The 27,992-nt window shown below is 39.9% G+C and overlaps 2 protein-coding genes across 2 annotated transcripts in view; both read right to left on the reverse strand.

Moving 5' to 3' along the window:
* LOC134671753 (cartilage oligomeric matrix protein-like) overlaps positions 1-27,992 on the reverse strand; it is a 229,006-nt gene that overhangs the window by 162,084 nt on the left and 38,930 nt on the right. The gene's annotated exons all lie outside the window — the stretch shown is intronic.
* LOC134672156 (delta-like protein 4) lies at positions 18,717-27,070 on the reverse strand. The gene is made up of 8 exons (XM_063530059.1): positions 26,989-27,070; positions 26,237-26,407; positions 25,804-25,914; positions 24,765-24,911; positions 24,537-24,656; positions 19,568-19,684; positions 19,129-19,245; positions 18,717-18,841 (listed from the first exon to the last, which is right to left on the reverse strand). Exons 1-8 carry the CDS (start codon positions 27,014-27,016, stop codon positions 18,717-18,719), a joined length of 936 nt encoding a protein of 311 aa, XP_063386129.1. The 5' UTR covers positions 27,017-27,070.

The raw sequence follows: 27,992 nt of genomic DNA on the forward strand, positions 1-27,992 counted from the left end.
CCCCCCCGCCTTGTCACACTTGGTCACATTTGGCAAACCCCTCCCCCCTAGTGTGACATCACATTTTTTCTACGAAATCGACAAATCGAATTAAGTAAGACTTAAGTTTTATTAATATTTTATCAAAATATTTTTGGGAATATAAATATTAGTAATATTATAACCCAAAACTGCTTAGGAAAGAAAATTAAACGAATAAAAACGATTATCGTTTTAAAAACTTGTTATTTAAATGTATAGCGAAGAAAATAATTTAAATAAATTTTCGGTTACTGGTGAAGTTAAAGTGACGTCACAAAGTTTGTGTCTCCCCCCTCCCCATGTCACAATATGTCACATTTTCTTGGCCCCCTCCCTCCCCCTAAACGTGTGATGTAATTAATGGATGACCCCAAAGTACGTTGAAGAGTTCCAAGAAAGGCAATTCAATAAGCTCAGAGCTAGCATCAGCATGGGTAGACAGGCCTCAATCTTCCCGGCAGAAGTCTTCTCCATTAACAAATATATAATGCTTCTCTGCGGCCTGGAAACCTACGTCGCCAACATGCACACTACTACAAACGCAACGCTATCTAAAGGATGATTGACCATTATTTTCTTATTTCGAACGAGATTATCATATGAGCCCTAGCCGATTACAAAAATTTGAACTTTACAGTAAAGGAAATTATGTCGAAATTGCATCAACGATTTTTATTTTTGAAGATACGAGTAGCCCATCTAGCGTCGCATAGTTGAGCTACAATCACAGAAGTTCTGCTACCCCGCAACATAGATGTCAACCTTATTACATTTAAGTAAAGTTGATTTTTGTACTAAACAATAAAAAAAATCCTAGCGAAAATATTGAAATACTAGCTTTTGCCCGCGACTTCGTCTGCGTGGAATTAGTGACAGCAGCTAAAGTAGGTATAGCGCCTGGACAATGCTAATAGCAATCATTCAATATGCTCATTGCTTACTTCAATTATTAGGCAATTCATTAACTCTTTCAATTCCACCCGCCTTTGCACTCTCTTCAGGAATGATTTCCCTGATTTTCTCTAGGACTCGAACTATCTCTATACCAAATTAGTTGAAATCGGTTCAGCGGCTTAAGCGTGAAGAGGTAACAGACAGACAGATAGACAGACACACTTTCGCCTACTTAGCGATGATATGAAATCCATCCTTGTAATTTTAAACGGATTTGTTTTCACATTGACATTGCTTAAGCGCCGCCGTACTGAACTGACAATAGGGAGCATGCATGAACTATACAGCATAGGAGCAATCTGATTTTTGGCGCGAGACGTCAATGTGACGTTTATGCTTCCAATGGAACCCACAAGATGGCAAAACCTACTATGCATAATATGTAGATGGTATAGCACTTGCTTTGATTAGGTTAGGTCTTGTTTTTGTTTGAAATCGAGACTTGATATATTTTTAACGACGATGATGACACAAGCTTAGTGACTCCGAAACATTGCTCTACATACTATTATCCACAGTAATCAGCTTTTACCAGAGTACACAACCTCACCTTAAGGAGCTCCCCGCGGTTTTCATCGATATTTGACAAGGTTTGAGCCGTTACTTCTACATTTGCACTTCAGATAGAATTATAAGACAAATTACTACCGATTCTTCAATCTTTAATCTCCATTCTTGTCTACCGGATTTTGAAACTAATGAATACTTATTTTTTTATGATTTTTTTAAACATTGTCTAAAATAACACTTTTTTCGTAACTGGATTGCTGTGAAGGATCTTACATGTACGAAATCTGCATATTTGGGTTCGTCTTTGGCGTCTCTAAAAACTGATCAGCGATGTAAATTTTAAAATAATTAACACAACAGCTATGGCCAGAAAACCAGGTTGGTGGCCTAAAATTGTTCAACTTGATGTCGAATATCTCGAAGACAGTGAACTTTGAAGTAAATATGGCATACTATATTGCTAAAAGTCGTTGCTATTATAGCTACAAAAAAACAACGGATTGCACTCCAGGAGTGCCGACAGAAGTGAAAACTCAATGACTAGTCCAAAATGTCCGCATCACTATGTATAATTGACCCATCCTCCTTTCTATTGAAAAACTTTAGTCAAAATTGCTGGTCAGTGAGCTTGTTTAAAATTAGAAATTCAAATTTGTATAGTTAATTGTTTAAAATTCGAATAGAAATTGTAAAGTTACCTTGCATGATCATGATATTTTGAGTTTTATTCACCATTACTAGAGTTCACTTTTATTAGCGATTTCATCAAGATGTAGCTTTATTGAATTATATGTGAGTGATATAAAGTTAGAATGTAACTGTGAGATCCTCGTATTTCAACCCGTACAAGATTAGAACCCTTTTCATGTAATGTCATTGAGTTTTTCTTTATTGATTTAATTGCCATCTAATTGAGTGGCCATCTAAATGTTACGATCACGTGATCGCTGTCTCGAGTTTATACCTAATTCCCCCCCCCCCCCCCCCTCAGAAAGTGCTCAGCACCACTAAAGAAGTTCTCACTTCAAAAACATTAGAAAACTAAGGGATTCAGATCGAATGTCATTAGCGCCAAGGAGCCATTAACAACGAATTTTGGAAAACCAGCTTTTTTCATTTTTTTTTGTACTCGCATTGGGACATTATAAAATACCTAAATGATTGGTAAATAAATAAATAGTCATTCACTTTTAAACATTTTTTTATTTCAGACATACACAGACGTACACTTATTCGAAGTCAAAAAACACATAAGTTCTCTTATTGATTTTCGGGTTGATCACCTCCACGAACCATGCCCCCGCGTCTTTCCAGATTAAAGTTTTCTGTTTGAGAGGCACGGAGAGGAATGATCTAATGTTGTGTTTTCTTAGCACCTCTATCAAAAGCCCCTCTGCATGGTATCCCGAGTGTAACTGAAGGATGGTCCTGTCCTCCAGAAGTTCTTTGATCAGCTTCTTGAGATCGATCCGGGCCGCCTCCCACTTGTAAATGTCCACGTCAGGTGCCAGCGCCTGATGCGATTGATGAGATGAATGCAATATTTGTTTCGTCGCTATCTCCACATTTATAATTGTACCCTAACCCCTTGTTACTAAACCACAGCCTCGCAACGAGTTCAATGACGTACTCCATTGTTATTTTCTGATTTTTTAATTAATTTTAGAAAGCGTTTGCGTCAGTTACAGGTTGCAGGTATTGTGATCTCATTTATGATATTTTAATTGGAACTGGTGGGGGGAGGGGGAGGGGGAAATGACCAAACGAGATAGTCTTATGTAATCTTTCAGTAGGAGTAGCAGAGAAAGCGTTATTATTGTTTGTCCTTGTCACATTCTCACTTGTTTTTTATTCCCCACAGTGAATTTAGTACGGTTTATGTTAGGTAACAAATAACCCGACCAAGTTACGTAGGTTATGCTTGATATGTTGTCAGGTATATTAAAACGTGTTTTCAATTTCGTCACTTTGCGCATGTTCTGTCCCTCACGGACTTGCTGACCTCTGACCTCTGACCATTCCGATTGAAAAGATTGAAGAGTATACCCCCAACATCGCACGAGTTTCATGACCATGTCACATTACAGAATTACAGCATTAGTAAAATCTACTTTATTTCTAGTACTTAGAGTTCATAATCTTTAAAATAAGCTTCATTATCTGACTAAGGTTACAATACTTAATTCATGACGGCTGATATTTGCTTATAATTTCATACAAAAATTTAAGGACAGTAGACCTTATTAACTCTTAATACGGTAACGTTTAATACATCAAACTCTCTCTATCTGTCAAATTCTACGGTGAATGGCAAATAATCATGTAAGTCATGTTATAATAGGAAGTTTACAGTCACATACGACTTTTTGTTTTCGAACTTCACGGTCTAAATCTCAACGATCGGCAACACGCATGTAACATCTCGAAATTGCAGGCGTCCATAGGCTACGGTGACTGCTCACTACCAGACGGGCCGTGTGCTTGTTTGCCACCGACGTGGTAAATAAAAAAAGAAAAAAGAAAAAGACTTATTGAAACTTTTTGCAGTCGGCAACGCGCATGTAACAACTCTGAAGTTGCAGGCATCCATAGGCTACGTTGACTGCTTACAATCAGGTGAGCCGGATGCTTGTTTGCCACCGGCGTATTATATAAAAAAAAATCTGGTCCTTTTTGCCAGTCAGCAAAATACAAAATACAAACTCCGTAACCAAAAGGGACAAAACCAACCGCAAATAAGTATGCTAGAAACCCAAATACTACATTGAGCAGGGGGGGCAGGGGGAGGTCGAAGTTTTCCTGAGGGCCTTTATAATGATAATGATGATGATGATGATGTATAGCTTTCAAAGGTCTAAACTTGCAAGCGTCCAAAGGTTACGGTGGCTGCTTATCATCAGGTGAGCCGGATGCTTGTTTGCCACCGACGTAGTATAAAAAAAAAATCTTGGTCTTTTTGCGGTTAGTAAACTATAAACTCCATACATTTGATAAGCACAAGCGACAAAACCAACCGCATCCGTGGTAACAATAGAATTCGCACGCGTCCATGGACTACGGTGACTGCTTACTGTCAGGCGGGGTCGTCTGCTTGTTTGCCACCGACGTGGTATTAAAAAAAACGCCGATATATGCCTCATATTTTAAAACAAAGTTATTGAATCTTTGGGTAGCCGGCAGCGCGCTTGTATCCACCCTGGAGTTGCAGGCGTCCAAAGGCTACGGTAACAGTGAACGCATATATTTAGTATGGAAACCGCCTTTAGGAACATTACCGTTCAAATTCTCGGGCCAAATTAGCACACATACAAAATTACGCCTACATTTAAATAAGACGACGCGTTTACAGAGCCTGTAATCAAAGCTGGTAAACAAAATAATAGTCATCTTTATTACACTAATGGTACATAGCTAAGTGTAGATGAAATGCATATAATGTCAATAACTACCAATCAGCGACATTAATCCGCTAATAACCTTCTTGCTGTACGTACTGGCCGCTGAGAGTTTGCGGTTCATATTTGATTAGAATATGACTTGGACAGGGATAGGTTTATGCCATACATTGAAGAACCAGTCAAATAATTCACGTATAATAATTTAATGTAGATTAAAAGATAACTAGTTAAAATGTTGTTATGAAATGACAGACTAACTCAACATAAGTAAATATATCATTGTTGTATAAATGTATTCCGCTATAATAAGTATTTTGTATATTTTATCATCAATTTGTATGGCAGTGCGAAGTCACGTTCAGGTATAGTCTGTCCGTTTTTCTAAGATCAAGTACGCCATTGTAAATGTATGGTAAACTTGATCTTAGAATTCGGACTGCCTATACAGCCTGCAAAATTTACATGGGTACACGAATCGAGTCAAAAATATTTGAATAGGCGGAGTCACAATAAATCCCCACTTTCAGTTCCAATGGAAATATTTTATATAGCCGGTGAAGCAAGTTTGTCAGTAGAAAAAGGTGCAAAATTAAAAAAAATTATGGGACCACACCCGTTCGCGCGCTTACATTTTCTAAATTTGCCGCTCTTTGCTACTGACGGAAATGGCTTGAGAGAGAACCTACATATATGTGACGGTAGAGGGTGGATTCGAATGATCAACATTTTCAGATAATGTGTGTATTTGTTAAATTAATTCAGTGGAAGTGTATCTACATATAGGAGACCGGGTATGATTATCTCACGAGTTATATCTCATGAATAGAACATATTCTAGATATCTTTCCAGGCCTCCACTTAATTTCATGTCTCTCTAATTGGACAGCTTTTTTCCATAGTTCTCTGCGAATGGCATCTTGTGGGAATCTGAATGGAAAGTAATGTAAAATGATAATATCAAATTTGATTATTAATTTGAAATAATTAGGTAGTTTTTTTACAGCTCCATCTCATGAAATACAAAAGGAAAATACAAATCTGTAAGAAAGAATTAATTACTACATTTATAATTAATTATATAGAAAATACCTAAACCAAGCACAAGTTAATAAAATAGTCTACTTCATTTGGCATAACACCATCCCTATTATCCTCGCAATTTAAAAAGTCGTATGCAGTTGTTACGTTTAAGCTTAGCACGGCAGTATTGAAAACAAATCGTCATGTTTATTCCAAATTTTACTGAAGTTATCTGTTTACTACAAGTGAAAAGTGATTCCACTATCCTTGGTATAACTAAAATAACTTCTTCACCACTTCACGACACATGAAGACATTTTTAATTACAAAAAAACGTTGTTTTTATAAATCAATTTAGCAATCCGTCACTGACTGTCATCTCGGACGAACTGAAGTTGCGAATCGAATAGTTTGTAAGCACCGCCTACAATCGAATAGTTTACGTTGGGTCATAACTGAGCGGACAGAATACTTCCATGTATATCAGTTCGCTGTACGGTAACAACTTATCATCAGACGGACTGTATGCTTATTTGCCACCAATGCGGTATCATAATCCTTAGATGGATAAAGTCTTACCTGTCAAATCGCAGTCAGGCGGTTGCCTTGAAGGGTTATACTTCTTGCTTTCTTCCTATACCTTCCGGAGTACCCCAAGGATCACATCTTGGTCCCTTACTATTTATCTTATATGTCAATGACATGGCAACCTGTTTTCGAAACTCTGAGCACCTCGTCTATGCAGATGACACTAAAATCTACAAAGCTGTGTCATCGGAAGCAGATTGTCGTGCATTACAGCATGATTTGGATAACTTTTCCCTCTATTGTTCAGATAATCATCTTTTCTTGAATAATGAAAAATGTTTCATAATCAGCTTTAATCGTAAAAATGATCCGTTAATTTTCAATTACACCTTAGCTGGGAAAAATATAGCCCGGGTATCTTCCATTAGGGACTTAGGTGTTACTTTAGACTCACAATTAAATTTTAGTTTACATATTGATAATATATGTAAGCGGGCTTATAAGAAGTTAGGGATGATTCTCAGGATCGGACAGCCTTTTAGGCGCCCTAATACTTATAAACTATTATTCTATTCCTTTGTTAGGAGTATACTTGAATTTGGTTGTGTTGTGTGGACACCTCAGTATCAAGTTCATATTGATCGCCTGGAAAGGATCCAAAATATTTTTCTAAAATCTCTCTGTTACAGAACGGGCAATTATTTCGAACGTACTTCTTTAGCAGCGATGCATTTTTGTGTTCCTTCCCTTTATAAACGAAGACACTATTTAGATGTAATGTTCTTATTTAAAATTCTTAATGGAATAATAAAATGTCCGAATCTCTTAGAATTAGTCACTTTTAGTTGTCCGCACCTCCCCCTACGTTCCAGATCTCTATTTCATATCAGCTTTGCTCGTAAGAATTACTCTCGGCACACTTTTTTCAGACGAGTCCCTAGTTATGTTAATAGGCACTTACATGACATTGATCCTTTTCACTCTTCCTTGTCTAGTCTCAAAATTGAACTTAAGCGTAAATTGTTTTAGTTTTAAGTATTAAAAATCGTTTTAAATGACAAAATGTATAAATGTAACTTTCAGATTGTCCTACCTACCAACTAGTAAAATAAATTGATGACAACTTATCCGATAATACTAAAATAGATATTGATCTTGAACTTATTTACCAATTTTCTACTTACCTACCCTACTATAATCTAAAACAATATTGATTTTGTTTGGAAGACTGGTAAATACAGTTTAAGTAGATATGGCTCATAATTACAATTTTATTTTTTCTTTCTGCGGTTATTATGTATGTTAACATTATATACCTACTCATTAATGAACCTCCAGGTCTGTTTCTTAAGTATGTTACGTACACTACATTGTACTAAAAATCCATTTGTATTATGTGACTGTTTGTGTTCTAAATAAATCAAAAAAAAAAAAATCATAAAAGAAAAAACTTACTAAACCTTTTTGCGGTTGGTAAACTATAAACCCCATACATTTGATAAGCACATGCGACAAAACCAACCGCATCCGTGGTAACAATAGAATTCGCAGGCGTCCATGGGCTACGGTGACTGCTTACTGTCAGGCGGGGTCGTCTGCTTGTTCGCCACCGACGTGGTATTGAAAAAAACGCCGATATATGCCTCATATTTTAAAACAAAATTATTGAATCTTTGGGTAGTCGCCAGCGCGCTTGTATCCACCCTGGAGTTTCAGGCGTCCAAAGACTACGGTAACAACTTATCATCAGACGGACTGTATGCTTATTTATCACCAATGCGGTTTCATAAAAGAAAAAACTTACTTAACCTTTTTGCGGTTGGTAAACTATAAACCCCATACATTTGATAAGCACAAGCGACAAAACCAACCGCAAATAAAAGTGCACTGCTACGGTGACTGCTTACTATCAGGCGGGGACCGTCTGCCTTTTTGCCACCGACGTGGTATAAAGAAAACGTCGATATATGCTCCATATTTTAATACGAACATAATGGGCCTTTTTGCAATTTCATAGTGGATGTTTTTGGAACTAACGTTGCGCATACATACTGTCGCCCTCTGGCGGGGAGTAGTGTGAACTAACGTTGCGCATGCATACTGTCGCCCTCTGGCGGGGATTTTTGGAACTAACTAGCGGCGTCCACCGACGAAGGCGCTATTAGCGATATCTATTCATTTAAGCGATTCAGCAACTCATATACAAAGTGGAGACATCTATTCATTTCATAGCGGATGGTTTTGGAACTAACTAGCGGTGTCCACCGACGAAGGCGCCACCAGCGATATCTATTAATTTAAGCGATTCAACAACTCACATACAAAGTGGAGACATCTAAACCGGGGGATTTTAAGAACTAACATTGCGCATACATACTGTTGCCCTCTGGCCGGGCTGGCGGGGATTTTTGGAACTAACGTTGCGCATACACAGTGGCGTCTCTAGCGAGGAGTAGAGTGAACTAATCAGTGGCGCATACATTGCACGGTCTCCCTATATCGCGTGCTCGCAGCGCTGGCCGTCTACGTTGCCAGAGCAGTTGCCACAACATCACTCATATCTAGTCATGACTTACCATTCCACTCATACCCCCTGCTGCAGCTCTCACACTCGTAGAACGGGCTCACTCTAAGAGGTCTGCACCGCCTCTCGCCGCACGGTCTCCGTGTGTCGCAGACGTGCTTGCAGCGTTGGCCGTCTCCGTCGTAACCACCAGGACAGGCGTCGCAACGGGGGCCGGCGGTGGTTTCCTGGCATTGGACTCCTATATGTTGATGCAATGAAAAAAACTTGTCATATATTCCACTAATAGTAGATTGTTAACCAAGGGTTGAAAGGCACCCATTTCTATCGAGGTAGTTTGGCGCTCGAACGCAGTGAGAGCGCCAATAGTCCGAGACGAAAATGGTGCCTTTCACCCGAGTTAAACACTCTACTTTTCATATCAAATGCGAGGAAATAAAACACGACAAGGCAATTTCGCAAAATCAGTTATTTAAGTACCTAATAGACCTACGCCTATGATTTTTTTCCTTTGGACTTACTTGCAATCGGAGACTTTTACATGTGTGAAGCTTAATAATCCCTAGCGAAAATCATTTAGATTGCAATATTTACGAAAACACACAATTTTTAACAAACTGCAGTAATTTTAAAATGATTTGTTCATTGCAGTATTAATCAGCGGGATTACCTCTTACTTTTTAATTTTATACTTTTTCGTTCTAAAAGCCGCAATAGACCACCGTACCGCACCGCGACCTTGGTGCGCCGCACCACGTAATAACATAATAAAAGTAAGTTTCACTTCTCATGCTCAAAAAGTGCAGCTTTATGTCGTGCGTAGACGACATAAAATCGCATTTTATGCTCTAGAGCATAAAGATAAAATTTTCTTATAAGACTAAGGTAATCGGTCTCAACAGCCAAGCAGTTAAAACATATTGCACAATTTTACTGAGCAATAAAATTGTGTAGATGACAAAACTTGTTATATTATTTTATTTTTGCTACAATTTATTAGAAATCCGTGATTTCTGTCATTAAGTTTAGTAAATCCCATAAAATAGGAGTCTATTATTGTTCAAAAATGCTCCGAAATGTGTGACTTGGCTCTTACTGCCACTCCTTGATTATGGGGATATTGCTTTTGTGGACCTAAGGGAGGAACTGCTTGACAAGCTAGAGCGCTTGCAAAATGTCTGCATTAGATATATATTTGGGTTGCGTAAGTACGATCGCGTGTGTGCCTTCCGCTCGCAGCTTGGCTGGCTTCCGATACGACGTCGTAGGGATGTGCATGTTCTGTCATTACTCTTTAACGTGTTATTTAATCCCGCATCCCCTACGTATCTATCAGAAAGATTTAGTTTTTTGGCTACTGTTAGCGGTCACCGTCTGCGATCTAGTGCCAATCTGACTCTAAGTAGCCATTCCACCGAAAAAGTCGCGTGCGTACTGTAAGGTCTTTCACTGCCTACTCAGTTAAGCTGTGGAACGATCTACCAGTGGACGTAAGGAAATCGCAATCTGTTGCCTCACTCAAGGAGAAGTTGAAAAAGTTGTGGTTATTAGACTCCCGATGTAGTTAGAACTGAATACTTTATATGTATATATATATTTATATATAGTTTATATGTTTATGTATACATATATGTATATGTGTATTTTATGTAAGTATATGTCTAAGTATATATATGTAGGCATGTTTATAGTTTATGCGTATTTATACTATTTATTAATATGTACCAAATACTGGATTTTTTTTTCTTTAAGTACTTATTTGCTCTCGTCGTCCTTTAGGGCCCCCCCACATCTGGCGTCTTTCGAGCGTCGACGTCTGTCGGCGTCGGTCCAGCGCTATGGAAAATGACGTCGCTGCGCAGTTGCGTCGACGCTGCGTCGACGTTGCGTCGACGTCGGCCATAGAATTGTAGACGCCGACGCTCGAAAGACGCCAGATGTGGGGGGGCCCTTATGTGTATCCAAAATTCTCATAGTGCTATTTGTCCATATTAAATTGTCTTTCACCTTTTAGTATCTGATCCTTTCGCATTTTCTCAAAGGTTAGCTGGAAGAGATCCCTTTTAGGGATAAGTTCGCCTTTGTACATAACATTTTTATTTTTGTTTTGTTTTTGTCCATTTTATGTAAACCTGTTTATGTGCAATAAAGTGACATACATACATACATACAAAACCAAGCGTCTGAAACTCTGATCACATGTTGAAAATTAAAAAAAAAAATTAAAAAGTTAGTTGGCGGGATATGGTTATATATTATGTTCTTTCGCTGTACGACAATTTCGTGGTGTAAATTACCGTGATAAATATTATTATTTTCCTCGCAATCGAATTGAAAAGCAGAGTGTACAACAAGGGCATAAATGTCCATTTTTACCCTCGTCTACTGTTTAGTATTCAACCTTAATACCTACTGCTATACTGATTTACTTGAGGTAGCGAGGCTACTGGCTGGCGACACACAAGCAATGGTCTAACTAAATGGTCAGCTGCAGTCCATAATACCGGTAAGCCCTTCTACAACCTGGCAAAGCAGTATAGTGTAGCGAAGGAACTAACTTAAAAAACTACAATCCACTGGCTTTACGCCACATTTTCTGGCCTCCGAGCCGATTCTTAAATTTCCCAAATTTTGAACCCTCCCAGATTTATTTTTTCCCCAACTCCTATTTTCTAAATTTCTATAGGCTAACCGTTGCGTTTCCCTTGTGGATCGTATCCGCATATTATCTCGCTGTTTCCTATTTATTTCTACGGTTTTACTGATATCTATTTCAATAAAATATCCAATTCGTCATACATTTTTGTCCGTGACAAACAATGGAGGAAGGCGAGGTGCAATTATTATTGCAAATAAATACGTTGACACTCAAAAAAGAATATTTGTTTAACAAATTACAAATTATGATGTATCCAAAACTGTTAAATTGGATAGTCTAGACTCGGTGCAAGATTACATGGTACAGTTTTCGGAACTCAATGACGCACGTTGCGACTTCGAAAAAATTGTCATGGAAATCTGCTGGAGATGCAGGCAAACCCCAAAGCTAAACATTCAACAAGCTCGTTAGAAAGTTTCGACGATTTATATTTTGCTTGTAAAAAGGTAGCTTTGAACTGCAACCGTATAGTCCAGGAGCCAACCAAAAATAATTTCACTGAAACCAAGGATGATTGTTTCGCTAGGCCACATTTACCGAAGCTGACTTTTTTTGAATTTGATGGTCAGGTGGAGAATTGGTCCACATTTCATAATACATTTGTGTCTTTGGTTCACAATCGCAAGTTCGAGAACATAGATAAATTTCATTATCTGCTGTCTTGTGTCAAAGGCCCAGCACTGAATATTATCAAGAGTCTTCCGATCACGTCTTACAACTATCCTGTAGTTTGGCAAAGCTTACTTGATAAATACCAAGATGTCAGAGCGTTGTATCTGGATAAAATGCTGAACTTTTCACCTTTGACAAAAGACAGTGCAGCGAATTTAACCTCATTCGTGGAGACTTTTGACCATTCCTTGAAAGCTATTCACGCCTTGCAGATTGAGAACTTGGACGACTATCTATTCTGCCATCTGGCACTTCGCGGGCTAGACAGTCATTCTCGGAAATTGTTTGAAGAAAGCCGCGATCAAAATGAATTACCGACTTTCGCGGAATTAATAAATTTTGTGAACAAACAAATAAAAGTGTTGGAACATACTTTTCCTAGTACTAGCTCCCGGACTATAAACCATCAACAAGTCAAAGTGAAGGCACCTATCAACTTCACACAACCGAGTCATAAACCTGCCAGTTTCAAATATTCGAACGCGACCTCGTCTTCGCAAAAGGTTGGATTAACTGTTTCGCGTAATAATGATACTCAAAATAATTCGTACCAAAACAAACTGCGTGCATTGCAACTCAAATCATCTGATTTATCGTTGCGAACAGTTTCGTAAACTGTTGATTCAAGATAGGATTGACCGTGTCAACGCCTTGAAGATATGCAGCAACTGTTTGAAAAGTGGTCACGAAGCGTCAAGTTGTAAGAGCAACATGACTTGTGGAGTTTGCTCTCAGCCTCATCATTATTTGCTACATCGGGATGCAAGTGTTCTACAGGCTCCGGCCGTGCCGACCCTGTAGACGCCCCACGCTGCCGTGCATGCAGCGGGGCCTTCGCCGCCGCGCTCCATGAATGTGACGCCCGCTTCAACTGGAACTGAGAATCTTCACTCCGTGAGTGATAATTCAGGTTCTTACGGTGTAGTGTTGGGGACTACGAGGACTCTAGTGGTTGACATCACCGGTCAACATCAGAACTGCCGTGCTGTTCTTGATTCTGGAGCGCAAAGCTCATTTATTACTTTGAATTGTGCTCAACGTTTGGGCTTACCTCGCAACAAATGTCCTTACACAGTATCAGGACTTGGAGGTGAACTTATCAAAAACTTTGGCATGGTGACGTGCGTCTTGAAGCCGTGTAAATCGGACGTTCCGAGTTTCCAGGTGGAGATGGTCGTCGTGGAGAAAGTGTCATCTGAAATGCCAAATGTTTCGTTTCCGCCAGAAGTTGTGGAAGAATACAAGAATTTTGAATTGGCTGACCCGTTGTTTTTCGAGAAGTCATCGGTGGATATTCTACTGGACAATGGCGTCGTGTCCGAATTGATTATGGACAAGCCTACTACTGTCAAACCGAACATTCCAAAGGTTATTGAAACCATTTTTGGGTACGTCGTTAGCGGAAGATTATACAACGACAGTAACGACACCGAAACACCAACACAGAGTTTCCATCTGACGATTTCTTTAGAGAAGACTTTGGACAAAACGCTGCGTGACTTCTGGGAAGTAGAGGAATTGCCGTACAAACCTGTACTCAGCCCACAAGATCAGCTGGCTGAAGATATTTACGTGCGTGATCACTCCCGTGATGAGGGAGGGAGGTATATCGTGCCGCTGCCTTTTGTTCCTGATGCGCCGATACTCGGGGACTCTCGCGCTGCTGCCGAGCGACGACTGCTAGCAACAGAGCGCAAACTCGCGCGCTCACCAGTGCTGCAGCAAGCTTACAATGACTTCATGTTGGAGTATGAGAAACTAGACCACATGGAATTGTATACTGGTAGTGAGCCGAGCAAATATCTTGTACCACATCACAGTATTTTAAGGCCAAGCAGCACATCTACGCCGTTGCGCGTAGTCTTTGATGCTAGTGCGAACTACAAACGTCTCTCTTAATGACACCCAGTTGACGGGACCAAACCTATACCGTGATATAGGAGCCATTATAACAAATTTTCGATTATTCGAATACTGTTGCGCAAGTGATATTTGCAAAATGTATCGTGCAATCCTTGTGCGCGAATCTGACCGAAAATATCAACATATTTTATATCGGTCGTCCGTTGACGAGCCGATAAAAGTCTATGAGTTAAAAACAATCACATATGGCGTGAGTTCGAGTCCATTTCTGGCCATACGCACTTTACTACAATTAGCCAGTGATGAAGGCGAACGTTTCCCTTCTGCTGCTGAAGTTGTACGTCAAGGCATCTATATGGATGATATCCTGTGGTCATGCGCCACCTTCTCTCAGACATGTGCATTACAGGACGAGTTGATTAATATGCTGCAGTGCGGAGGACTTGTGCTTAAGAAGTGATCGAGCAACTCTGAACAATTGTTTGAGCGCGTCCCGGCTGAACATCGTGAAACTACTGTCACTTTTCAAAAGGACAGGGATGACGTTTCAATTAAGCTTTTAGGCTTGAAATGGTCTCCGGTGTTTGACGCGTTCAGCTTCTCATTGAACAAATAATACCGTCAATACTAAGCGATCTGTACTGAAGACTCTTGCGTCAATTTATGATCCTGTTGGATACATTGCTCCATGCACATTTGTTGCAAAGTGCATTCTTCAGGACCTTTGGAAGGTGGGTCTCGGTTGGGATGATCCGCTTCCTCAAGACGTATGCGAGCAGTGGTTGACGTTCATTGACGAACTACCCCGACTATCCGAGTTGCAGATTCAACGGCATATCTTGCTTCCAAATGTAACTGAATGCGAACTTGTTGGATTTAGCGATGCGTCTTCTCGTGGGTACGCCGCCTGCATCTACGTCATCTCACGACATCTGTCTAAAGTTAAGTGCAGATTGTTGATGGCAAGGTCAAAGGTAGCACCTGTCAAAGTTCAGACTATCCCGAAAATGGAACTTATGGCCGCAGCACTTCTTGCAAAACTAATGAAGTACGCGTGTGAATGCTTAATTCGGGTTAATGTGACAAAAATCACAGCTTTGACAGATTCGTCTATTGTCTTGGCGTGGCTACAAACTGATGCTTATAAATTAAAAACATTTGTGTTTTTTTTTTTTTTTTTTAATTTATTTATCATAAAGTACACAACACTTTTATAAACATTATATTCCTCGCCAAACTGCAATTGCAGTTTGTTGGCGAGATCGTTGTGTAACCGTGTTACACAAATAACAGAGTCCTCCTCATGCGTGGCGTCATGTGAACAGCGAAAACAACATGGCAGACGTCGCCTCGCGAGGTGTTTCTCCGTCGCAGTTCATGGCTGGTAGCTGTCAGTGGTTTGAAGATCCTGCCTGGATGTATGACGATTGTGAGAATTGACCTGTTTCCACTTTCATAAACAAATGTGAAACAAAAATCCCAGAGATGAAATTAAATACAAATACATTTAATTTACTATCTCAAAACGGGAGAAGAAGGTAAACTGGAATTCGTTGATCGTGTTTGCAACCAGTTCTCTTCTTATTCTAGAATGCAAAGAAGCATCGCCTGGATCTTACGTTTACTGCGACGATTCCGTGGTGATGTTTCGATTAGTAACCAAGTCTTAACGACTAAAGACTTGAATCAAGCCCATGATAGCTTGATTAAATTAGTACAAGCAGCTTATTTCAAAGAGCAAATTGAAACTGAAAAAGGGCGTAACGTACATCCCTTCGTTAAGGAAGCTTGCACCCTTTCTTGACGATCGAGGCTTCCTCAGGGTGGGGGGTCGTATCCCGCACTCTGACTTGCCTTACAATGCGAAGCATCCTATATTGTTGCCGAAGCAAAGTAGGTTTACAAAGCTCTTGGTTGAATATTTTCATAAGAAATATTTACACACAGGTCCGCAGACCTTGCAGAATATTCTCAACCAGAGATATTGGATCTTGTCGGCTCGTAGCCTCATTCGTTCCATTCATTCAAAGTGCAAGAGCTGTTACAAATGTAAACCCACTCTGCTGCAGCCTAAAATGGGTGACCTTCCATCAACTCGGCTGTTGCCTAATAAGGTGTTTGAGCATGTAGGTGTGGACCTGGCCGGACCCTTTTATATAAAGGAAAGCTTACGGCGCAATGCGAAGATAGAGAAGGCTTATTTAGCGGTCTTCGTTTGCTTGTCAACTAAAGCCGTGCATTTGGAAACGCTCTCCTGTCTATGTGCCGATTGCTTTTTGGCTATTCTAGACAGATTCGTATCCCGTCGCGGTCTTTCGGCATGCTTTTATTCCGATTGCGGGACGAATTTCACAGCAGCCAGTAAACATCTTGCTGATGTTCAGAAATTCATGTCAGACAAGAGCACTCAACAGGATATTTATAACGGCTGCGCTCAGCGCTTGATTAACTGGCAGTTCAATCCTCCTAGCGCCCCTCACATGGGTGGTTTATGGGAGAGTTGCGTTCGCATTGCAAAATACCATCTTGTGCGTGCTGTCGGTGACAAAGCCTTGACTTTTGAGGAGCTGACAACAATTTTCTGTAAAATTGAAGCCATAATGAATTCACGGCCATTATGCGCTCTGCCAGCTAGTGATAATCCTCATGAGTTTAATGTCCTAACTCCTGGACACTTCTTGATAGGCAAGAGTCTGACAGCTGTACCAGAGTATGATTTGCAGTCTGTACCGGTAAATCATCTATCGCGTTGGCAATCAAATTGCTCTCAACTGTTTTGGAAGAAATGGAGCCAAGATTATTTACATACCTTACAACAAAGGTCAAAATGGTTTACCTCGCCTCCCAATATTAATGTAGGAGACTTAGTGTTGGTCAAGGACGACCGAGTTTCTCCTTGCAGTTGGCCACTTGCAATTGTCCAACAAACACATCCCGGTTTAGACGGCATTGTGCGCAAGGTTACTCTGCGCACAAGAGCTAATAATTCCTTTTTGAGACCTGTTAATAAACTGTGTCCTCTGCCTTATACTCACTAAATCCCCTTCTTTTATCGCATTAATTGCATTTTTTTTTCGCGCCTATACATGCGCAAGTTCTGTTCTCTCTTTTTTCATATTATGAGAAAGCCACATAGTGCTTTCGGTGGGGGGTGTTTAGTATTCAACCTTAATACCTACTGCTATACTGATTTACTTGAGGTAGCGAGGCTACTGGCCGGCGACACAAGCAATGGTCTAAAAAGTAATAACTAACGGTGTCAGTGTAACCAAAACATCGCGACAGAAAGGATATCTGAATTCGCAAATATACCATAAAAACAGTGCCTTGAAATAACGAGGAAGCCAACAGCAAGCAATCCACCCGCAGAGGCCTCTGCCAGCTGCAGATCATAATACCGGTAAGCCCTTCTCCAATCTGGCAAAGCAGTATAGTGTAGCGAAGGAACTAAGTTAAAAAACTACAGTCCACTGGCTTTACGCCACATCTACTATTTTGGTCTTCGCTTTGCTCAGACCAAAAAATTGCCTCTGGTAAAAATGGGTCACTTAACAATCGTTGTACAATCTACTATTAAATATTAAATAACAATATAATTAATAATATAAGAAATTTTTATTTGTATTTTATTTTATTTTCATGAATATAGTGCTAAATAATTTAAAAAACCAATTTAATATCGTACAAACGTTTAACTGTGGCTGTATAAGATTCTGACTTTGCTCATTTACGCAAGTGTAAGGTTTAAAAAATATTTTCGGTGTATTATTCCTTTTGGTTCCCGCCTTATGAAATCGAGTAAATAGAATTCAACGAAAGAAATCAAGAATAATTATTTGTTCTTAACAATTTATTTACATCATTTTTTATAAAAAAGGATCAACGTGGGATTAGTAAAATTAAACAATTACTAATTGTTCCAGGCGGGGAAATAAAGACACTATTTTTCCATTTTGTTTCCACCCAGTTGTTAGGGGGACGGGGACGCAGTGGAGTAAACCACTTTTCTGCGCGAGAGCATAAAAGTATCATTTTCTGCGCACCTTTTAGAACAACAACGACCCACTTTCAGAGCATGAGATATGAAAAAATAGTAGTTTTAACATTATCCTCATATTTTTCGCTGTTATTGTTCCAAACGCTAGCTGATTCTTTAAGTACCTATTTTTACCTAATTTTCTACATATTCTGGTACGACACGACAAAATAACTCTTGTTTTATTAGCTCTGAAGTATGATTCTCTAATTGACTTTCCATTTTACTTAAATAAAGAACGCAAGCAAAAGGCTGTGGCTGTGGCCTTTGACTTGTCTTCGTGAAGAGCCTAAGAAACATTTATCCAGCAATGATAATTTCAGTTGATATTATAATGATGAATCTCCTATATTATCCTCAGCAACTGACAATGCAACTAAAGTCGGACCCAGAAAAGTCTGCAGCGAATTTGATAGCCCACGCAGTTCAAGTGTTATTTATACGTCATAATTTCATAGAAGTTTGACGTTTAAAATAACACTTGCACTGCGTGGGCTATCAAATCCGCTGCAGACTTTTCTTGGTCCGACTCTAACCTTTAAAACACTGGATCTTCGAACACTGCCTCCTGTAGCACTGCTCGCCGTTCCCGTGGTAACCGGGCGGACATGGCCCGCAGCGATATCCGCCGTCGGGCAAGTTTTGACAAGACACGTCTAGAAGTAAACTTAGGTAAAAATCGTTTTCTAGAAGTAAACAAGGTAAGCAATACACCATTGCTATAATGTTTGTGTTTTTTAAACCTGTAATTGAACACAAATATTTCCATAGTTTTGTTTATATTTTAAATATTGCCTATATTGTTTGGATATCTTTCAGCCAGAAGTAGTAGTATGTAGATTCATTTTGGCCTGAACTGACACTGGAACTTATAGCTGTGCTTCACTATTCAATTAATAAAAGTGTCCTTCCACTATTCAATTAATAACATGGATAAACTTACGTCCTCCGAAGCAGGGTTTGAAACTGCAGGCGGTGTGGCAAATTCGTCCGTCGCTGGTCTGATTACCAGGGCACCGCGCGCACCGGAAACCTTCCGCCGTGTCCTTGCAATATTCACCTAAAGTATTTAAAAATGGTTACAAAACTATGCGTTTCACTTTTTTGTGATGAGTGAAAAGTTAAAATATAAATTGAACCTTCCATTCATGGAATAAATGAATACTTAACCGAAATAACTAAAGCATCAAAAGCATAATTTTTACTTCCCATTCTTATTCACCACCAACATTTTAAGTAAAATTTAAAAACATCGCTCCAAGGATTTTCATTCTACACCAGCGAAGCAGATTAGATTTCTTCTAAATTTTGCAGGGTCTTTTTCTCTAGGCGTTGTGTGTTGATCGAGGTGCGTTTGTGCTGCGTAATTGCGTATTCCTTACCATTACTGCACGGTCGCCTGTCGCAGGTGACGGGTCGGCAGTTGCGCCCGTCGGCCTCCGTGCCGGGCGGGCAGGGCCCGCAAACTAAGCCTGTGCTGGTGTTCCGGCAATCCGCTCCTGCCATGTAAAATCAATAAGGATTCTAACAGGTTAGGAGTGTTCGGGTCATTTCAAATACATCATGATGTCGGGTGGTTCCGTTCACTCATCATATAGACTCCATTTTCGTAATTACTCGAATAAAGTAAATGGAGGGTTTTTTGGTTGATTGCATGCGAAGACTTATCCTCTAATAATGGTCCCTAATATGAATGACGGTTCTATCAAGAACAATTTTGAATAATTCACGGTTAGTTTCACTAGACTTATATCGACCGGGACAAAATGCATGTGACTACGTCGAAATATCGGGAGGTCGAAAACAATACTATTTATCACGGTCCATATCCCGGTCGATATAAGTCTGTTGGTTCTATCAAGTCTCTTTTGGTTGAGCTTAATAAAAAAAAAACCGGGCAAGTGCGAGTCGGACTCGCGCACGAATGGTTCCGTACCATAATGCACAAAAAAAGGCAAAAAGAACGGTCACCCATCCATGTACTGACCCCGCCCGACCTTGACACAATGCGTGCCAATGGCACCGCCAATAGTGGGCGCACCCGCGGTCTTAGATTAATCCTGGGAATATCCGGCACGTGCAGTCTGAGTACACGACTAACGAGGTCTGGGCAGTCTGATTCCCCACGCAGCATGCGACAAACGGTAACCAGTAAATTACAGTTACGCCTTACTTCTAGAGAGTTGTAACCAAGTGCTCCGAGCAAAAACTTAGTCGGATATAAAAATGGGTAAAACCCATACATTTTCTTATACAGAAATCTAAGAAAAGCCTTTTGAATCTTCTCTAGAAGTATAGCGTAGGTCGACTCATACGGGATTCACACGACTGCCGAAGTCTCCAACTTGCTTCTCACCAATGCGTTAAAGACAAGCTTTATGGCCTCAACATCTCGGAATTCCTTGACGTTGTGGATCACGAAGCCTAGTCTTTTGAAACAGTTATCAGCTAGCGTTCGTATATGATCGTGGAATGTAAGACGGGAGTCAAAGACCACTCCAAGTTCTTTCACAGAGGAGACTCTGTCAATCGCATCAGGTCCGAGCATATACTGCGCAATCAGCACACAGCATTTGGCTACATTGAAGAGGAGTTTATTTTTAACGCTCCACCGCATCACAGAGTCGATATCATCCTGCATAGAAATACAGTCTACACCATTTTTTATGCCGTAAATCAACTTCAGGTCGTCAGCATATAGCAAACTCTTAGCATTTTTGACTACTGTCTCCAAATCGTTGACCATCAACCCGAACAAAAGAGAGCCGAGTATGGAACCCTGACTGACACCAGATCTCGTGTGATGTTTTGATTGATGATAATGATGATGATTTTTTTAAATGTAGTATGTTCAGCGATTACTCCGGCACCTGTGATTCGATTTGAGTAATTCTTTTTTTGTTTGGAAGGAGTTGCCTCCAAGGTGTTTCCGTATTATTTTTGGTTCTGGTCTGATGATGGAATCCATGAGGAATTGAGGGAACTCCTCAGTTTTTAAAGGCACGTGTAAAGTGATTTCGGTGTTTTCTATAGTAACTTGAGCATTTGCTTCCGAAGATCGCCAATTTGATGTAGTGCAAGTGTAGCCTTACCACGAGTTTGACATTGACATATTCGCTAAGCTAGCGACGCTAACGTCTTCGTAACTTATTTTTTATGCATCTCGCTCGCACCAATATGCCAGTACGAGCGAGATGCAAAGAAAGTAAGTTGCACACACGCTAGCGAATAAATCAATGTCAAACTCTTGGTAAGCTGGTAAGGCTACTGATCGGGGGTTAGGGTTAGGAGTTAAGGGGTCGGGGATTAAGGGGTCGGGTAATGGTGGTTGAAGGGCTGCTGGTTCAGGGCCGAGGGGTACATGGATCAGGGGTTGATGCGCTGTGAGGTAGAGTGATCGGGGGGGGGGGGGGGGGGTTGAGGGATTGGGTCAGTGGCGGGGCGGAGGATGGATTAGGTACACGAATTTATTGTTAATCATGATGTTGTTTTTCATTCATGCGTCGCGCTCTTAACAATGCGTTAAAACTAAAAATGGACAATGGCACCGACTTAAAACATATCAGTTGGTAACGCATATACTTAAAAAGGATAATATTTTATTTCATCCTTTTTGAAGTCGGTTTTCTTTTTTTTGTAAATAGTTTTTATTAGGATTTGTTGTTATAGCGGCAACAGAATACATCATCTGTGAAAATGTCAAGTGTCTAGCTATCACGGTTCGTGAGATACAGCCTGGTGACAGACGGACGGACGGACGGACAGCAGAGTCTTAGTAATAGGGTCCCGTTTTACCCTTTGGGTACGGAACCCTAATAAATGATGAAATATGTTTTTACCGTAGGTATTTTGTTACATTTCTATATTTATAAACGAACTAGCTGACCCGGTGAACTTCGCATCACCTATCTATATTATGTCTCCTTTTGGAAGGTCACGGATTAGCTTGAGCACGCTCTGAATTTTCCGTGCGAAATGACATGTGCAAGCGAGACAGCACCATGCATTTGTAGAGCGACGTCCCGTTCCCACCTGTCTTTCCGTGCGGAAATCGAATGGAAATTCCAATCGCCTGCGGCCAGGCCTGAGAAAAATAAAATTGTTCTAGATATAATCCCTCTCAAACCCCATTAAAAAACAAAAATTCGCTCCCGAAGCAAATTTTCAACCGTTTCTTCACCATAAATTGGGGATTAATACAAACTTAATAAAATGAAAGGCATTTTAACCCTTACATTTCTAAAAACGCTGAAATCACTTTCTTTTTTCTAAAAAATAACGATTCGCTCCATACAAAATTTTAATCCCCGTTTCACCACCTTGGGGGTGAATTTTTAAAAACGATGGAATTACTTTTCTTGAATTCTATATAATATCTCATATGCTGTTGTACAAATTTTCAAGGTCCGAGCACAAAATAAAACTTGAAGACCATACAAACTTTCATCCCCTTTATAACCCCCTTTAGGGGTTGAATTTCCAAAAAAGAAGAGAATAAGTAGAACCTTTATAAGAAGTTTCTAAGCATTTGAAATGGATTAAAACTTTCAACCCCTTTTTAACCTTTTTAGGGGATGAAATTTTAAAAACGCTGAAACGACCTTTTAAAGAAGTTTCAAGTTCCTAACTTAACTTACTTTCATATCCGTTTTAACGCTTCAAAATCGGTTCTTATTTCTTGTACACATTACAAATGCAGCCTGGTGTGCAAATGTCAACTTTCGAGCATTTGTAGTTTCGGCTCTGCATTGATCAGACAGTCAGTGGATTTAACGCTGCATTTTAGGGTTCCGTACCCGAAGGGTAAAAACGGGACCCTTTGTGCACGAGTCCGACTCTTACTTGGCCGGTTTTTTATTGGTTCAAACATGAAGAGGACTCATATAGAGCCAACTTCGTGGGAAAATCTCGCCAGCTGTCGCCAGCTGTCGCCATTGGAGGCATATCGTATTATGCAGAAGCAGTCGGGCTAGCACATGACTGGCGCGATAGTATCTCGCGGCGAGATAGACGACCCGTCTCTATTTAATTAACATAGTTAGAAAAAGACGTGTAGTCTATCTCGCTGCAAGATAATACCTACTGTCGCGTCAATCATGTGCTAAGGTCTACAGGTGCGTTAGTTTGAGGCCGTGCGGCGCACAGAACTCGACGCTACGAGCAAAAGCCAGACCATCTGTGGCATTTACAAATACCATCGGAGGAGTGCTGACTGCAGCGAGTGTGGGACATTCGCTGCTAAAATTGGCTATGTCAGTCACCAGAGAGCACACCAACAGCTCTCAGCTGTAAATCGCAGTCGCTGTGGCATAAAACGGCTAGGGAGGGGATAGTACCTACCACCATTATCTTCGTTTGGCGTTGGAGGTTTTCGGTGTGCGGCCAATAAAAAAAAGTTTCTAAAAATAGTTAAGTACTTTAAATAACCATCCGGATTAAACAACCATGTTAATTTATATCATATAAATGACTGACTTGAGATACCTATATTCAAAGGAACATTTTCTTTGACTTGTTTTTGCTGAAAGCATTTTGAAATGTATTTTTAATTATCACTAATTTTATAGTGGAGATTGATATTTTTTTCATAATTATAAGTATTTGATACCTTATATGCCGTATGAATCTATTATTTATGTACCTACCTAATAGTAATAGTCTATTGATTTTGTAAGGACTAAGAACTAAATAAAAATGTACATACTATGTATCCCACCGGCCAGAGCAACCTTATTTGGATCTGAAAAATAAGAACAATACTAATTACATAGTATATAAGTTTACAGTTTTCTTCTTCTTCATTTCTGTAATATAGGATGACTCACTTTAGACCGGGCCGTGTCCGGGCCGGAGCTTCCGGCGCATCGTTTTCTATGGAAAGCATCACGTGATCGCCTGTCATGTCATAGAAAAGTAAGCGCCAGAAGCTTCGGCCCGGACAAGGTCATTTGTGTTTTAATTGATTTATTGACTTGATTGACAATGAAGTCAATAAAAACACATTAAACATACATTTTATGAGAATTAATTGTCAATGGACAATGCTTGTCATTTATTTATGTTTAATGGGAAATGGCGGGACACCTAGACAAATATTGTGATAAGTGGCGGGGGCGGGGGGTTCATTGGCCAGGAAAAAAGGGGCTCCCTTTGCCCATCAGCAGTGGGACAATAAGTAAATAGGCTAATAAATAAAATACAGTTTCCAATAAATTCTTAAGGCCCCAGGTACACAGTAGTAGCTAACGATGGGCCACGACATAACGATAAACAACTAATGGCCAGTCGTCCGCCATTGTATACTATTGCCCCCTACACAATGGCGATGGCTTGTCATGGACCATCCTTCACCACTGGGTACTGGGGCCTTAAAGTACCAACCCTTGTGAACGTCCTCGTCCTGGGTTCGATTTCCATCCATTATGTACGGTGCTGAACCGTAGCACGAATGTCGCGAGACCAACTCTAGTCCTAGAAGAGTTATATAAATTAACTGGTTAGAGTCGGACCAAAAAAAGTCTGCAGCAGATTTGATAGGTCTGTCAAGAATGTACTTATACAAGGTAGAGGTATACCCACTATCAGCTGGATGCCGGCACTGGTACATCCGTATGTGGCAGTCGCTGAGGAAGGACCGGTAGACGCCGTGGTTGCATCGCGAGCACACCATACCGCTGGTTTTAGGACATTCGTCGGGGCACTCTTCTTTAGGACTTGTCATGCTTTCTGAGGCCAAACATAGACACAGTCATAGAGAAAAAAAATACATAGATTGCTCACTCCATACACCTGTTTTGGTACCAATAAGACTACTTTTTTCATAGTCGACATCTAGCATCGAATAGCGGTATTACCAGTACTTTAAGTAGCAGTAGTAGTACTGTCAAAGTGACAATAGATGTAGCATTGACCGGAAAGTCTAATGCTCAACAACATAAGACTTTCCGGTCGGATGCTAAATGTCGACTATGAAAATAATAGTCTTTTTGGTACCAAAACGGTACGGAGTAAGCACTCTTGTCTTACTATTTCTCTATGACACAGTATCATAAATTAAGATATAAACCCTTGCAGGATATAACCAGAGTAGCCATTAACAGGCGCTCCTCTCTGTCGAAACTCTATGACCAATGGTCATATACACAATGTATAGACTGACGTTTATCTAACATGGCTATTTTTACGTGACGGCACAGAATAAGTAATAGTATGTGACGGGCCCCTCCCCGCAAACATCGGCAAACTGTTTCTACAGAGAATTACAGACAATGCGTCTCCATTTGGTTATATCCTCCAAGTATAAACCTGACTGTGGTACAAAAAGGTTAAAATTAATACCGTTAGTGGCGTAGCGTGAACTGCAATCTAGCGGTGGGTGAAAACAACATCTGCGAGGCCCTTTTCAATGTTTTCCCAAGGTACCTAATGAAAAGGTTGGCTTTGCGAGGCCCGCTAAATGCGAGGCCATGGGCGAAGGCCCTGTTCGCCCACGTCTAGCTACGACGCCACTGAGTACCGTTACCTATCATCGTAATACACACGATCATAATAATAAGCGCAATAAGAGCGTATCACTTATTTTTGCGGCATTTGTTGTGTAACATTAGGGTAAATGTACCTGTAACTTGGTAATCTTCTTCGACATTGTTTGCAACGGGAGCCTCTCTTTTCACTCTCATTCGAGCGGTACACTTTGACTTTTCAACACTTGACAATTTAGCTTTTACCCCTGAAAAAATGTACTGCGTGTTAACCCTTTTACAAGCACATTAATTATGTTAATTAAGACCAATAATCAGATAAGCCACTATTTACATATAGGACTGTCTTAATTCTAACATAGACGGAGATAATCATAAGGTACTACACCGTACTATATCGTATCTAGTTAATCTCTAATTCATTTCCCGAATCGCGCTGTGAATGACGCCGACCACACGCCGACTGATAACTTGAAGCGAATTCGAAGTAGGTACTCGCCAATCATGAGGCATTGTGTAAACGAGCCTAAGCGATGCAAACAATTTTAACATCTATTTTTTGAAACTTACCTACTTGACATTGGAAATCCATCATCGCGCATGCAAGCATTGGAATATAAGTTATTGGTCCTTCCAACGGTTCCATTTTAACACAAAGTTCGGTTGGGTTCCATTTTTCCTTCGAATCGCATCTATAGGGGCATTGCAGACTTTCCATTGTTGAACTAATAATATGAATGGCTATAAAAATAAATGAAAATCTGCGTCAAAATTTCTCTGAATTACTTATATTATCATTATAAAAACTTTTTTTAAAATATTTTATTGAAAACTTTAGCGAAAGTCTCCGTTTTAACTCGGGCATTTTGCTTTCGTATGTCCGGATGTTCTCCTCTACAGGTCGCAATTCTTAAATGATGCTCGTGAAATTTTGTGAACGGATTAAATAACAAAAAATTCCGAGTTTTATATGCGCCAATATGCAATATTTAGCGTCTATGACGCTTAAGACCATTGTGAGTTCACCTAACATTAAATAGATTTTTTTAAATTATGAGATGGGCAAATTACTAAAGTTGTGGTTGAAACGTCATAACTGTCATAAATAATCATCTTCATTGTAGCCTTCAGTCGCCCACGGCTGAGCATAGGCCTCTCTTCGTGTACGCCACTTATCCCGGTCCTGGGCTAGTCTCATTCAAAAGTGCCCTGCGATTTTCCGAATGTCATCCACCCAACGAGGCCAATAACAAAGTCATAAATAAACTATAACCAAAATATGTACCTAGTAGGTAATGTGTCATATTCATAATTAAACTTACTGAATAATAAGGATGTAAATAACATCATGTTAATAGATTTCAAAATAACAATTCAACATTACCGAGACTTGGAATTGCTAACATTCAGACTAAGCAAACGACGATGCACATAAAAATAATTGATTCAATAATTGAATTAACGGTTGGCTTCAGTTTCGTATTAAGTTAATAATGTTATGATTGCTGGTTATGCTATAAAATATTTCTTTGACAAAAAGTTTAGATTTATAGTACATTACTACAGAGGCCGGGACGAAAGGGGTTTCCGGCCGAAGACGACCGAGCGAAGCGAGGCCGGATAGTTCTGAGCGTGGGCAACCCCATTTCCCGCCGAGGTATGTATAGTGCTTTTTTCAAACATGCAATGAAATAAATAAAATAAAAAATCCACGAAACCCAAGTTTTATTTATAGAAAAAACTAAAAGTAAACTACACCCAAAATATAACCAACACGTACCTATATCATTATCACGCGTATGTTTTACACGAGTCGTGTATTTTTAACAAGCTTTTATTAGGTCGACCTGTATGTAACTAACTATGTAATGGAATCTTAGGTAACTAATTTAACCATCTTCCAAGGATCATAGCGTCATGAAAATTGGCAGCTGTATGTATTTCTGATGACAATACAATAATATGGTACTGTCAAACTGATCTGATGATGGAGACAGGAGGTGGCCATAGGAACGTCAACATGTATGTAACTATGTAATGGAATCTAAGGTAACTAATTTAACCATCTTCCAAGGATCGTAGCGTTATGAAAATTGGCAGCTGTATGTAGTTCTGATGACAATACAATAATATGGTACTTTCGAACTGATCTGATGATGGAGACAGGAGGTGGCCATAGGAACTCTGTGATGAAACAACGCAACCTAATTGCGTTAGGGATTTTTAGGATTGTCTCGATGAGTATTAGTTGTCTGTCGTAAGAAAAGTACAGTCAGCGATAAAAGCTTGTAACAAAAATGAAATTTTTGCCAAAAACTTATTACTA

The sequence above is a fragment of the Cydia fagiglandana genome, chromosome 16 (assembly GCF_963556715.1).
Source record: "Cydia fagiglandana chromosome 16, ilCydFagi1.1, whole genome shotgun sequence".
NCBI classification, from domain to species: domain Eukaryota; kingdom Metazoa; phylum Arthropoda; class Insecta; order Lepidoptera; family Tortricidae; genus Cydia; species Cydia fagiglandana.